Genomic DNA, 14738 nt, shown 5'->3' on the forward strand with positions numbered 1-14738 from the left:
ATATATACGTACATTTATTCATTTATTTTTACTCGATTTCAGAGAATGAGAGAGAGGAAGGGAGAGAGAGAGAAACATTTCTTTGTTGTTCCGCTTATTTAAGCATTCACGGTTGTTTCTTGTATGTGCCCTGACCTGGGATCAAACCCACGGCCTTGGCGCGCGTGAATGATACTGTAACCAACTGAGCTAGCTGGCCAGGCCTGTGACTGACATCTTCAAACTTTTACTTTGTGGTATGAGATTCTTGTCTCAAATGTTATGTACGTTTTTACAGTGTTTTAGCAGGTAAAATAGGCGTTATTGCATGTTAATCATTTAAATTCTGACACAAATCATTGGGAGCCAGGAAATTCTGTTAAGACAGACATTCTGTCTAACTCTCCCTAGTTTTATCTGCCTGTGGGGTTTTACTTTTTCCTTGTGTCGTGAATTTTGTAATGAACATTCAAAGCTGAGAACTTCGTGCCCATCCTTTGTTTCATTTAGGTTAGTTAGAACCTTAACATTTACATAGAAATTGCTTTATTTTAATAACTTCAGAAAAAGAGAGAATTTCTTTCCTGCCAATATTTGCTAGGCCAGGAGCATGGGTCCATGTAAACAGTCATCAGATTTCTTCAGTAAGACCATAATTAAAGAAGACCAAAGCATCTGTACACCTCGGTCTCTCATAGTTAGAGGGAGGTCTAGGTGTTTCATAAAGAAGTATGTCTAGCCCTAGCTGCTGTGGCTCAGTGGGTTGAGTGCGGGCCTGCAAACCAGAGGGTCATCAGTTCAATTCCCAGCCAGGGCACATGCCTGGGTTGCAGGCCAGGTCCTTGGTGGTGGGCACACGAAAGGCAACCACACATTGATGCTTGTCTCCCCATCTTTCTCCCTCCCTTCACCTGTCTAAAAATAAATAAATAAAATCTTATTTAAAAGAAAAGAAATATCTCTAGAAAATACTGCTTTTGTACTTTTAAAAAATATTTAAGCTAGATAGTATTATAGTAGTTATTGCTGAAGAGCCTTGGTTACCCATGTAGTTAATTGAGGGGGCCCCCCAAAAGCCCGGAATTATCTCCTGGAGGGTGGGCCCCTTGTAGTAATATAGTTTAAGATAATAGTTTCCCCCACTGGGTCAGTGTTCTAGGAGCCCATCTGTAATGGGGTACCAGCTGATGCTGTTGCGAGAGACTGCGTGTGCGTTCAGTGAATTTATTTTGAAGAGTCTTTCAGCACGTTTGCCCATTTCCTGATGGGTGATTTATGAGCACACCTGCCCACACTGCGTTGAGTGTTCAGCAGTCTCTGACCAAAAACGCCCCCCACCCCACCGCTGACCAGTGCCCCACCCTCCCTTTCTCCCAGTCTCACCCAAGCAGTTCCCCTGGATGAAAAAAGTCCTCAGAAGGTAACATTTTGCTGATGTGGAAGAGGTGAAACAAAAAACAGCAGAAGCACTAAAAGGCATCAAAATCATGAGTTCAAAAACTGTTTTGAGCAGTGAATGAAAGGTCCCGACAGGTGTGTTGCATCAAATGGAGAGTACTTTGAAGGTGACTGAAGTTTAAACATGTAAGAATAAATACACAGTTTTTATAAACAAATTCTGGGTTTTCAGGGAAACCTCTCATATACCAAATCCTCTGGAGCAGGTGGACCTTTTCAGCTTCTGACTTATTCTAAATTGTATGTCTTAAGTCCAAATTAGACTTTATTTTTTGATATGTAGTCCTTGGGCCGTTTCTGTAGCCAGCTTGTGTTAGCAAGAAATATTTTTAAATGGCTTGACTGAAGTATAGATGGCCAAAGAGAACTGCATATCGAATTTGGCTTCTGTAAAGGGGGGACCCTGTGGGGTCATCCAGCCTCTCCCTATTTGTTTCATGTAATATCTTGTTTTTGGATTCCTTGCAGACCGGACGTGCGTGCTTAAACCATATTAGGGCCAAGCCTTTCACCTGTTTACTATTTGGATTTTATAGGTTCTTCCTAGTTGTAGTGGAAGGGAAAGGGTGAAAAACCTCTCAAATCTCAAAACAACTTTGGGAATATAATTATATATAAATAGAATCTTCTTAGGCATAAGGTTTTATCCCCCTACCTCCTCTCTTCCCCTTCCCCCTTCCCTTCCCCCTCCTCTACCTCCTTCCCCTCCTTCCCTCTCCCCATCTCCTCTTTCTTTAAAAATTCTGTCTCAGCTCTCGTTTTAGAATAAATTTCCTCAACCTAGAGGAGAAATCTTTGATAACACGTGGGATGTGTTAAAATCTTCGTCTTTCCTAACTTTGCTCTTTGTAGCCTTAGAGATTTTCTCCAAAGCTGTTCAGTGGAGTCAACACATTATTAAAATTCGTGAAAAGAGAAAAGTTGCTGATTGTTTGGTTTTGCCTACCTAACTTCATTTCTAAATGTGTTTTCCTTTGGAACTGAGACCCACTTTGAAGTGAAGTAGCCCCTTTATAATCAGGTTTGTTTGCTGATTTGGATTCATGTCATCCCATTTCAGACGTCTCCCAAATGATGGAGTTTGAAAGTGATGTGCGGAGAGGCTTAATCTGATGAACCCTGTCTGCCTTTTTTTTAAGCAGTTGGAGGGATTTGTTTTTTCCTAGTTGGGGTTCTGTAATTAACGGTAGCAGCATACCACCTGATGGTGTTACCCCAGGTCTTGTGAAACCTCTGATGGTGGCAACCATGGTTCATTCTGCTGTCTCCTGCATCCAAGTAGAGACAGGAATTTTTTTCTTTCCAGTCTTGTTTTGTAAATATATTTAGCTCAATAGTTATTTTTGTCTAAATTGAAAAACAAGCACAAAACTCAAAAAGTTTCTTTAGGGTCTAAGGAGACACAATCCTACAAGGCTGTTCATCTGCCGGCCTCTTTCCAGGAGAGATCTCTGCATTTGGAGCAGAGCATTCGCTACATTCACCCTGCACATATTTCGGAGGTAGGGAATTATGCTAATATGTCTGTGTCAACAGCACTCACATAATAGATAGTTTTCAGTGGATAAATGATTCCCCAGCTCTTAAATTGGCAGTAAATTTTTCTGTTCTTTTGATTATTTTGCTAACTGAAAAGTTGCATCCAAAGTGAGAATTATTCCATATTTTAACCTCTGAGCTGGCTGCTAAGGTCTCCTTGGGGGCAAGGACACTTTGTAGTTATTTATAACCTGTAGAAAAGGGCAGAGAGACTGTAAACAGCCAGCGCACACTGAGGTATGGGAGTCAGCGGGAGCATTCTGTGGGTCACCCCACTGCCTTCCGTGATGGGAGACTCTTCGTGTACCTTCTTGTTCATCCTGACTTTGTCTGGATGAGACCCACTAGCCAGGCCATTCTATAAAACTCTAGCTCATAACACTTAGACTGAGGAGAAGAAGGAAAAATAACCAATTTATGTACTGTGAACATACCTAATCCTCAGTCATTTTAGAGTCTGTGCTTGCCTAAGAAATATTTGTAAACTGGGATGATCCTAAAGGTACTGACATGCACACATAATACTGTACTTGTTTCTGAGTTTTCCTTCTACACAACAGTTCCAAGAACAGTTTCACTCTTAATTAGACAAGTATTTGGCTGTGGCAGAAAACATATTCTACATCTTAGCCTGGTATAGAAAAAACTTAGTTATGTATCTAGACATGTTTTAAAGATATGTTTATATATATATTTATATATGTATACATGTTGACACACATATATTTAATGTTATTTATCTTTTCTCCGCATGCCAATTTTAAGGGAATCAAATCCATATCAGATAGTATGAAAATTATAGGTCAAATCTAAGTAAATGCCAAGGATCTGACTTATTTTATCAATATGTTGGAATTGCATTGTGTAGAACTTAACTGGAAACAACTTGGTGTCTAGCCTGCATCCCTGACGGCCGCTGCAGTGGCGCGTCCTGGGCCCGGCACTGGCGGACTCCCGAGAGCCTGCTCCTTGCCGTTGTCTTGTGCATTCGGGGACTTCTCATTGAGCCCTTTCTCCCAAGCTTTCTTGGATTTTTGTAATCAAAGAAGAGTGTAGTTTTGGAATGCATTGAATGAATTTTTAAAAGAGTGAGATGAACTGATAATTTTTAAAATGTTCTTTTGTTTTAAAAATATGCCTGGGTTCCTATGCTGTTATTCATTCAGCAACTCCCAAATTCTTAACATTTTAACAGGCACTCATTAAGGAAAAATATGATCCCAAAGCACAGTGAGTCTAGTTATTCAACAACAGTTTCATTGAACAAATATTTATTGAGCATCTGTTATGCTATTAGGCACATGGGGATGCTCTTCTCTCATTAAGCTTAACTTCTAGTGGGGAAGACAACAGACAAGTGAAAAAATTAAAACGATAATTTCAGATGGCGGTAATAAAGAGGAAAATAAGACAGGGTAATATGATGAAAGGAATGGGCTAGAAGTGGGCTTCAGATGGTGTGATCAGAAAGGTATTACATTTGATAGGACCTCTAAAGACAAGAAGGAGCCAACTATGAAAAGAACTGAGGGAAGAAAGAGCTTTCTAGGTGGAGGAAAGAGCCTGTTCTGTTCACTAAGCAGAATTAAAGGCCTGAGCGACTGAAGCATGGTGATTCAGGAGGGTGAATGTTAGATGAGGTCAGGGAGGTGCACCGAGGACTCAGCTGTCGGGACAGAACACAGATTTATTCAGATAGCGGTGGAAGCCACTGAAGAGTTCCTGTCTTGTTTCTCGTAAGAGTCTGCTTTGTGCGCCATCTCATAATCTCTAAAAATTATTTGTAAATGCTGCTGATTTCTTTAAATTTTACTTATTTATAAGCCCTGGCTGGCGTAGCTCAGTGGATTGAGCGCGGGCTGTGAACCAAAGTGTCGCAGGTTTGATTCCCAGTCAGGGTACATACCTGGGTTGCAGGCCATGACCCCCAGCAACCGCACATTGCTGTTTCTCTCTCTTTCTCCCTCCCTTCCCTCTCTAAAAATAAATAAATAAAATCTTTAAAAAATTACTTATTTATCCATTTTATTTACAGTATTGATTTTAGAGAGTGGGAGAGAGGGACAGAGGGAGAAAGGATGAGGGGTGTGGGTAGAGAGAACATCGGTTTATTGTTCTACTTATTGATGCGTTCATTGATTGATTCTTGCATGTGGAACCTGCAACCTTGGTTTATTGGGACAACACTCTAACCAACTGAGCTACCTGACCAGGATTAAATATTTTAAATTTATTGTTTGGAAAAGTAATATAGTCATGTAATTCAAAATTCAGAAAGTAAAAAGGTAACACAATGGAAATTCTCCTTCCCAACCAAATATCCAGTTTCCTTCCTTGAAAGTAACCAGTGTCCCTAGCTTTTCAGAGCCAAGGTATGTATATATCTTTAATATATATTGAAACAAATGTTTTGCCTCTTTAAATAGAATGAGCTTCCTCATTTCTTTTTTTTAACAGATGCTTATTACATTGTCTGTCTGAGTCATAATTTAATCAAGCCCCTGTTGATGGGCTTTTACATTATTTCCATTCTTTTGTGATTACAAATAGTGTTATCATGAGAAACATTTTATATTTGTCATAATTAAATACATCAAAAGGGTCAGTTTCTAGAAGTAGAATCATTGGCGCAAAGGGTATATGCATTTCATATTCATTTTTATATACATTTCCCTTCATGAAGATTGTAGCAATTTATGCTCTAATCAGAAATTTCTTATAACCCTGGCTGGCATAGCTCAGTGGATTGAGTGCGAGCTGTGAACGAAAGCATCACAGGTTCAATTCCCAGTCAGGGCACATGCCTGGGTTGCAGGCCACGGCCCCCAGCAACCGCACATTGATGTTTCTCTCTCTCTTTCTCCTTCCCTTCCCTCTCTAAAAATAAATAAATAAATTTTTTTTTTTAAAGAAATGTTCTTCTTACCCTGGGCAAGTATTATCAAACATTTTTTTTAGATTTTATTTATTTATAGAGAGGGGAAGGGAAGGAGAAGGGGAGAGAAACATCAGTGTGTGGTTGCCTCTCATGTGTCCCCTGCTGGGGACCTGGCCCACAACCCAGGCATGTGCCCTGACTGGGAATCAAATCAGTGACCCGTTGGTGCAAAGGCCAGCACTCAATCCACTGAGCCAACACCAGCCAGGGCAGAAATAAACATTTTGATATTTGCCAGCTCACTGGTGAACCAATGAGTGGTTTAATTTGCATTTATCTTATTATGAATGAGAGCTTAACATATCTTCACGTATTTAAGAACCTTTGGTATTTATATTTCTGTAAACTATTGACTGTTCTTTGCCTATTTTTCTTTTAGGCTATTGACCTTTCTTGATCTTCAAATTTGCTTAATACTAAATACCTCCCTTACAAAATTAAAAAACAATGTTATTTGTCAAGTTATGTCTCAGTTTTTAAAAAGTAGTTATCTGAACAATGATTAAAATAAAAAAAAAAGTAGTTATCTTTAACTTACATATTTTATAAAACATGAACCCAATAAGGGACATAAGAGAAACCCAGTTTTTCCTTTGCTAATTGAGATCTCTTTGATTGTTCTTAGTTTTATTTTAAGAAGTATCTCTAAATTTTACAGTAGTGCACTTTAAAAAGTATTTGGTTAGGCTAGATTGAACTGCAGAAAGCTTACACATAAGAAATATTCAAAAGTCATTCAAACCTTGCAACAGAGAAAGTCAGTATGACCTATAATAATCTGACCTTAGGGTAATGAGAAAGCAGTTACTACCTCCCGGACTGTGTACAATTGAAGACACTATAACAGAAGAAACGTAAATACTCCTTGGAAGTCACTCAGTTACTCAAAAGTATAACCAAGTCTTTCTATAGTTTAGTTTTCTCTCTCTTTCTGTTATCTCTCTCTCCCCTCTCCTCCTCTCTGCCCTCTCCATCTCTATCTCCATTTCTCTCAATTGTCAACAATCTTTCTGGCTTCTTCTGTTTTGGGAAATGCAAACGTCTCTCAGGTTTAAAATAGTTATGACATTGGGATTTTTCCTTACTTGGAAGCTGTACAAGTCTTTAAACCAAAAGAGAAAAAAGTGATAGGCTTTTAAAAAGTCCCCAACAAACCATTCTTTGGCAAGAAGCTATGTTCCCAGCCATCTAGCTTGCACATGTTTGTGTATTATGTTGAACCACATAAAATTGCTGATATTTGGCCTACAGAACAATTACATGGTTCAGTCTAATATATCTGCAACCTTATTCCTATAATTTTTAAGGCTGTGGACATAAGACTAACTCATAGATATCATGTGTGTGATATGCCTGCTGCTGGTTTTTAAAAAAAATTCTGTGGATGCCTGAATTAGATCAGAGGTGGAAGGATGCTTATAGAGAATAAAAGAAGGATAAAAAATAACTGCATAAATTGTCTATGTAACACTTTCCAGAGGATGTGCTAGCTTAGCTCTGCATACACTGCAGGTTAAACTACTGCAACACTTCCCCCTGTTGCACAGGGAATTCATCTTCTAGCCTGAAAGAATCCTGATTATGTAAGAGTTCAAATTACTGATTTGTTTTCAAAGTGAAAGAAATTATAATGTCTTTCCCTCCATGTAGAATGAAGATACACTTAATACTAGATGAAAAACTCAATTTTACCAGGGCCGAAACTTGAGAGTGCCAGGCTAGGAGTTTTGGGCTTTGTTTGTACATCATCCAAAAGAACAAATTAATGATTTTCATTACATTGCAAATCTAATATACTCAGCACTGTTCAAAGGTCTCTTTTAGAGATGTGTGAAAGAAGCAAACAAAAGTTAATGAACTTGAATATCAACTGAATAAATGTTTCAGTCATCAAAGTATTTTTGCTGAATGCCTTGTTCTAGGCCGGCTGTGCTAGGTGGTAAAGGGAATACAAAGACTAGTTTCAAGTTCTTTTAAAAGTCTGCTTAGAGGCGATAGAAGTGTTCATAGGCAGAAAAGAAGTGCGCTCTGTGTAGGTTCAATTGAAGATATTATCTGTGCATCATAATACCTGCCAGGAAGCATTCTATTTGAGATTGTTATTAGTTGCTAACTGATAACTACTTTCATTGGAATTTGGGCAGTATTACAGTCCATGGGTATTTCACTGTATTTTGCTGTATAATGTGCACCCCTGGTTTGTTTAGTGTTGCCCATGTATAATGTGCATCTTTATTTTTCCCTCAAAAAGTTGGGCAAAAAGGTGCGCTTTCTATACAGCAAAATAGAGGCAAGTTTATTTCTTGGTGTGACTCAGAAGAGGTATAACCTCACAGGTCTAGATTTAATATAGTGAATGAGAAAATAAATGGTGGTATATAACAGATATGCTCAGCCTCATGGTTGTCAACATACTGGGAAGTTTGCTAAGCTTTGGAGAATACATTTCTCATTTGGGAACTTGGACAGTTTGTCTTAATTTGTTTGAAGTGAAGAACAATATACTCGTATTTTGGTGCTAGTTGTCTCCTTCAAAGGTTCTCAAACCATGACTCTCAAATGGATCTCCTCTTTCCTAAATTGTTTTTTTGCTGGGTATCCAGCAGTTGGCATGAAGTGCTAGAGAGTTCATGTAACACTGGCTACACATTGCCCATGGTGCCTGCTATGAGTGAAATTAATTAGACTTGTGCTATCTTAGTCAATTTCCCTCTCAGCAGGTTGTGTGCTTAGAGCTCCTCAGCATCTAAGGCTGATTCTCCAGCTTTCCTAGCTGCTGGGTTGGACATTTTTTAAAAAATTGGAAGAAAGGTAATGTTATTTTTTTTTAAAAAAGACTTGGCTACAAAATGAATGAGAAGCAAAAAAGAAAAAAATGGCTAAGACCAAAGTAGTATTTTTTCTTTTTGGTTGTAATAATGGACCATGGTTCAGTAGCAACAGCTAAGCCATTAAAATAAACTCATTTTTAAATTTGTCCTGTTCTTAGACTCAGAGAATTCTTAAACTGTTAATTGTTAGATAAAATTGAGGTATTTTTAAACTTCAAAACAAACTCAAATTTGTATTTTACGATTGCTCAGTATAGGGCTGAGCTTGCACCCAACACCTCCAGAGCTTAATTTTATGCTTTTTAACTAACATGTGGAATTCACATCTTCATTGCCAGCCTTCCCGAGAGATAATTTCGAGTAGGAATTTGTAAGTTTCACTCTGGCCTCTACTAGACAAATAGACAGTCTGTGAGAGTGTGCTTCCTGTGTCCAGCGCCAGCCTGCCTTGAGCACAGGTGTAGCATTTGGTCTCTTTTCTTGATGTTATCATAGGGCCACGAATTGCATGAACCAAGGAAGCTCAAATGCCAAAGCAGTGCTTTGTTTGCTCACCTAAGTGAAACAGCGCATCACGTGTAAGGCAACTCCGTCTGTGATTACATGGGATGCTTTAGTTGTAAACACCTGTAGAGCAGTGTTTGAAACCAATGGCGACTTGCGGTAGTTCCAGTGGTGGCACTCTGTGAGGGTGCGACTAAACCTTACTCCTCCTCCTCCATGACTTGTATGTAAGTGGTCGGTGCTGTGTATGAGATGAGAGATTTTTCCTTCATTTATACCTCTTTATCCAAACGATTTGAGGCAGTTTCCAAAAATACTCAACATAGTTAAAAAGAGTAATCACTTGATGGAACTATAGCAAAGGGAATAACAACTTTAAGTAAATAATAAAGCTGTTATACAATGAGCATGTAGAATAACCTATAGCTTCAAGAGATAGGGCACAAATTTGTCTCGGGGTTTCTTCGTAGCCCAGCAAAGAGGGCAACATGAAGAGATTCATATTGTCCGTCCATAGCTAAACACAAAGCAGAATTCAGGAAAGAATTTCTGCAGATAGTGTTTGATATAATGGAACACATCCTTACTTTATTCCTACAGTTAATACAATATGTTTTAAAAAATTAAGCAGAACAGTACAAAGAAAAGTACACACTCAAGTAGTTGTCTCAAATCTAACAGACGTTTTTGTATTGTATATTTGCCTCAGGTCATCCGTATTTTAAAAGAAATATGAGAGATCAACTTGAAATGTCTTATATAGTTTTCCCAGCCTCATTCTCCCTCGCTCTCCCATCATGAGCCTGACGTGTAGCTTGTCATTTTTGTTTACTTCTACTGCATGCATATATCTGTAAATAGTATATAATCTAAGTTTGTATAAATAATTTACTACATATGACATTACAGAAATTGCTTTATTAGCATTGTGTTTGGTTTTTTTATCTTCATGGTACTGTAGATCTTATTAATTAATCTTAATTCTAAAATAGAGTTTTCTAGTGTATAAAAACACCTCAATTTAGTTACCTTTTCCTTCAAATGGATTTTCAGTTTGTTTCTAGTTTTTCGCTGTTACAAACAATGCTGCATTGAACATCCTTGTCTGTGTCTTCCTGTGCCCATAAGCGTTTCTCTAGGGCAGTGGTTTCTCAAAATATGGTTTCAGGTCCAGCATGTCAAGATCACCTGGGAACTTCGTTAGAAATGCAAATTCTTGGGCTTTTTCCAAACCTCTGAATTAGAAACTCTGAGGGTGGTTCTACTTATCAGGTGCTTCTGATGCACCCTAAGATTTGATAACCATTATTCTAGTGCAGTACTTTAGTTTAAAGTAGAATCCCTGAGTCTTAGTGTACACATATACTCACCTTCACTGGAAATGGCCAAATTCCCGTCCAAAATATGCTTTCCCACCAACGGCATATGAGAGTTCCTGTATCCCCATACTGGCTTGGTTGATTCCTGTTTCCTTGCAGGTCTGATAGGGGTAAAATGTTTTAGAGCAATTTTGTTTCCTCTTTTGTGAGTGATATTTTGATAGAGTAGCTGGCCTTTCTCAGTGATTTTGTAGAAACAATTTATATATAAATTTGTATATCAGTGAAATTCTTTGTCATGTGATACAAACTTTTTGTCTGTTTGGTTTTATGGTACTTAAAACATTGGAACCAAATTCACCAATTTTTTGAGTGGCTTTTGTGTTTCGAAAGGCCCTGGAGGGGAGAATTTTTAATTGAATTTGATTTGCTACTGGGTCACCCTGCTGAAATAAATGTGTAGACGTTACTTGAAAATGGTCTGAGGTTTATGAGAGAGGTCAAAGTTAGAGAGATTTGGGAAATATTTGTGTAAAGGCAGAAATTTCACACTGTTGGGATGGATAAAATTGCCATGAAAGAGAATGTAGGTTGAGAAAATGACTGGGGATTAAACCATGGGGAGCAATAGGGGAGGGAGAGACTCCAACAAAAGACTAAGGAATGATCAGAAAACAGAGAGGCCAAGAGCAAGTAGAAGAATCTAGAAAACTGAATAGTGATTGGATGGGCTATAAGTGAGGAGAGAGCTGTACTGGTGCAGAGAAAGGAACACACCTGGGAAAGGGGTACATGTTGCCCTTCAAGAGAGCAGCTAGCAGTGGGTTGAGGAGTAGGAGGCTACTCTTCGTAAGTTTGTACTGCAAGTGTAAGAGAAGGTGAGACAGTAGGTAGAGAGAGGTAACAAGGTCATTTTCCTCTAGGAGTAGAGTGTTTGTGTCCCAGGTGAAGGAGCTAGTGACATAGTTGTGTGTGGTGTTTGTTCACTATGCTGTCTCCTCTTCAGGAAGCCTTTTCATAGATGTACTTTATATACCCATTGAGTAAATTCATCTGGTAAGATAACGTTAAGTATTGTGCACAGGATTAAAACAGGGTGATATAATTAAGGGACTGGATTAGAGTAGGTGACCTCCAAGGTTAACATTTAAACTTGAGATCAGAATTCTAAGAAATCATTTGAATGGTAGGCATAGAGAATTCGAGGCAGGAGACAAAGTTTCCAGTAGCTGGAGGGTCAAACAGAAATAGGAGGATAATACGCCATTAATCTAAAACATTCTCTTGCTTCTTGGGTCAACCAGGGTGAAGAGAGAACAGGAATCTTTGTCCCCTAACTTTGGAAATTTTGTGTAACCTTCAAACTGGCGATGTCAAGGGTTCCAAGTCCTCCACCTCCGGCAGAAATGTCGAGTGGCCCTGTAGCCGAGAGCTGGTGCTACACGCAGGTGAGCCCCTGTTTTCACCCTGTGAGTTTTGCATCTTGGGAGGGTTTGGTGGACGAAAGGAATAAGATTTCTTTCTACATTGGATCTTTTGCTTTCTCTGGAACACAGCTGCTATGTAGTAGATAGATAAGGTACTTGTCAGCTTCCCATTCCTTGGTTCTCCAAGTGGAATCTGAATCCCCTAGGCCAATGTTTCTCATTGGAGGTTGAAAGGGGGGAGTTTTTGAAACTAGTTCCACTTATATCCTCCTTGATGGAAATGTGTTCCTCTGTTGGGCAACTCAGAAGGAACCTAGGTTTGAGATTTGCGGCCCCAGATAGTAAGTATGGTGTCAGTATCTCAATTGTCAAATATCGCTCTGAGCAGAGGCTCATGTTGGGTGTGGCTTTATCATCTGCTTTCCCAACCCTGCCCACGTTTCCCTTACTTCCCATTCAGTATTTCTCAAAGGCTGGGGGAAGTTGTGAAAGCAGTTGGTCACTGGGTGAGGGACCTAACGTGGAAAACAGAGCCTCCGTGCTGGCCAAACAACGCTGCCTTCCCTGGGGCTGTGCAGAGGGGGAAGAGGGGGGCACAGTGATTTGATCTTCAGGCTGTTTTATAGGTTGCCCACTTCTTGTTTAATTGCTTCCTGGTTTTCTATCAACAGATCAAGGTAGTGAAATTCTCCTACATGTGGACCATCAATAACTTTAGCTTTTGCCGGGAGGAAATGGGTGAAGTCATTAAAAGTTCAACATTTTCATCAGGAGCCAATGATAAACTGAAATGGTGAGGAAGAATATATCTAGCTATAAAAGTTTTTGTAAAAGTTGCCTGTTTTGCTTGGTTTTACAGCGAGACTGACTTGAGGATGTAAGATCTTTCGAGACAGGGACTTTGTACTTAATGTATTCCCCAGAGCCCAGCACAGTGCCTTGAATATACAGGTGCTTGCTGTCGGGTTGGCCAAAAAGTCCACATGGTTTTTTCCACAAAATAAAGACACATTTTTCATTTTGCCAATAACTGTTGATTTGGATATTTTGAGTATGTCGGCTATCTCCGATGTGGTATAATGTTGATTGTTCTCCATTAATGCCTCATTTTGATTGCTGTCAACTGTAACTGGTCTACCCAACTATGGAGCATCGTCCAGCGAGAAAGCTCCAGCACAAAACTTCACAAACCACCTTTGACACGTTCAATCAGTCACAGCACCTTCTCCCTACACTGCACAAATCCTTTGTTGCGTTTCAGTTGTAGGGTAATGTGGGTGAGTAAAGAGGGCTGGTGTTGTAAATGATACCCATATCTGGTGCGAGTGCTGACCGCCAGGCAAACCTAGTGAGAGTGCTGTTGAAAGGGGCGGTGGTCACTGAGACCCAGCCGACTACAGTGACGTGTGCACAAGGACTGACCGACCATCGCCAGACTTTCGGATTGTTCAAGAAAAATAAGAAGTCTAGATTTCAACATTTAATCTCTTGACTTTTAAGTTGCCTGTTTTTTGAAAAAATAAAGATTTATTTGCTTATGTAACTGGAATGCCCAGGGTGCAGGATGGTTTTGAAGCTTGGTTCGATCCAGCAGCCCAGGGGTTGGACTAAGCACCCCATCTCTCTCTGCTCTCCACGCTGTTGGAGATCTCAAGTCTAATTCTGTGGTGGTTGAAGGATGACTCGCATTAGTAATGGGCATAACCCACTACCTTCCAACAGAAGCCTCTGAACTTCCTCTGAATGGTGTGGCCAAGAATATGTCGTACCTGTACTGATTGGTTTAGGTCTGGTTCCCTTGATCCCTGTGGCAAGGAGAGCACGATCTGAGTGGTGGGTCAGTGGCATCCAAACCATGCGTCCTCTTGAGGAGGAGCAGGCAGTTACGGATGCTCTCATGTGCTCGCTGCAGAGGCCAGAACACGTGTCTGTGAACCAGCAGTTTTGACCTCGGATAACCCACTGAAAAGTTAAATAATTCCTCATTTAGTGTTTATTGGCTATGTACGTTAAGCAGTGTACTACTCGGAGCTGAGAGAATGCTAATTCTTAGGCACTGTATTTAAATCTACATCTTCAGCACAATGCATAGAGATGTAAGTGGCATATACACCCCCTGGAGAGGCACTGGTTGGGCCACCTGTGTGAGAGAGGAGTCGTAACACTGGCAAGGCCTAAGGGTACATATGGCCTATCTGGTAGAAGCAGTATCTGAACCACATGTAGTTCAACTGACATTTACGGCTTAGCTCAGCTGAACTTACTAAATTTTGTCTGAATTTTGTTTTGATTCATTGGTAACAGATTGGCATTTCTGACTGTATAGCTTGGAGCTATAACCTGTGTAATGGGAGTTTACTTTTATCCTACTTCCTCCATACGCCTCCTTTATTTTAATCTTATTATTGCCAGACAGATAAAATAGCTTTAAACATTTGTATATTTATCTGTCTATCTATCTGTCTGTCTATTTATTTATTTGGGGGGGGGAGAGAAAGTGGGAGAGAAACATCAGTGTGTGGTTGCCTCTCATGCACCACCCCCTAGTGACCTGGCCCACAGCCTAGGCATGTGCCCTGACTTGGAATTGAACCAGCAACCCTTCAGTTCACTGAATCAACCACTGAGCCACACCAGCCAGGAGATAAAATATCTTTAAAAGATTATGTACTATTCCCATATTTCTCTTGAATACTTTTTGTCTCCCAAGGGGATATTCAAGGGCTCTTTTTTCCCATGGTTT

At 39.8% G+C, this 14738-nt stretch overlaps 1 protein-coding gene across 4 annotated transcripts in view; it reads left to right on the top strand.

The window, feature by feature from the left end:
• Positions 1-14738, top strand: part of LOC114502520 (speckle type BTB/POZ protein) — a 76904-nt gene that overhangs the window by 42103 nt on the left and 20063 nt on the right. For all 4 annotated transcript variants that reach the window (XM_028519506.2, XM_028519507.2, XM_036033797.1 and 1 more), the window contains 2 exons: positions 11873-12016; positions 12667-12788. In XM_028519506.2, the coding sequence (XP_028375307.1) occupies positions 11939-12016; positions 12667-12788 (200 nt within the window). In that variant the 5' untranslated portion in view covers positions 11873-11938. The remainder of the gene's footprint in view (positions 1-11872; positions 12017-12666; positions 12789-14738) is intronic.

This window comes from Phyllostomus discolor, chromosome 8 (genome assembly GCF_004126475.2).
Source record: "Phyllostomus discolor isolate MPI-MPIP mPhyDis1 chromosome 8, mPhyDis1.pri.v3, whole genome shotgun sequence".
Taxonomy (NCBI): domain Eukaryota; kingdom Metazoa; phylum Chordata; class Mammalia; order Chiroptera; family Phyllostomidae; genus Phyllostomus; species Phyllostomus discolor.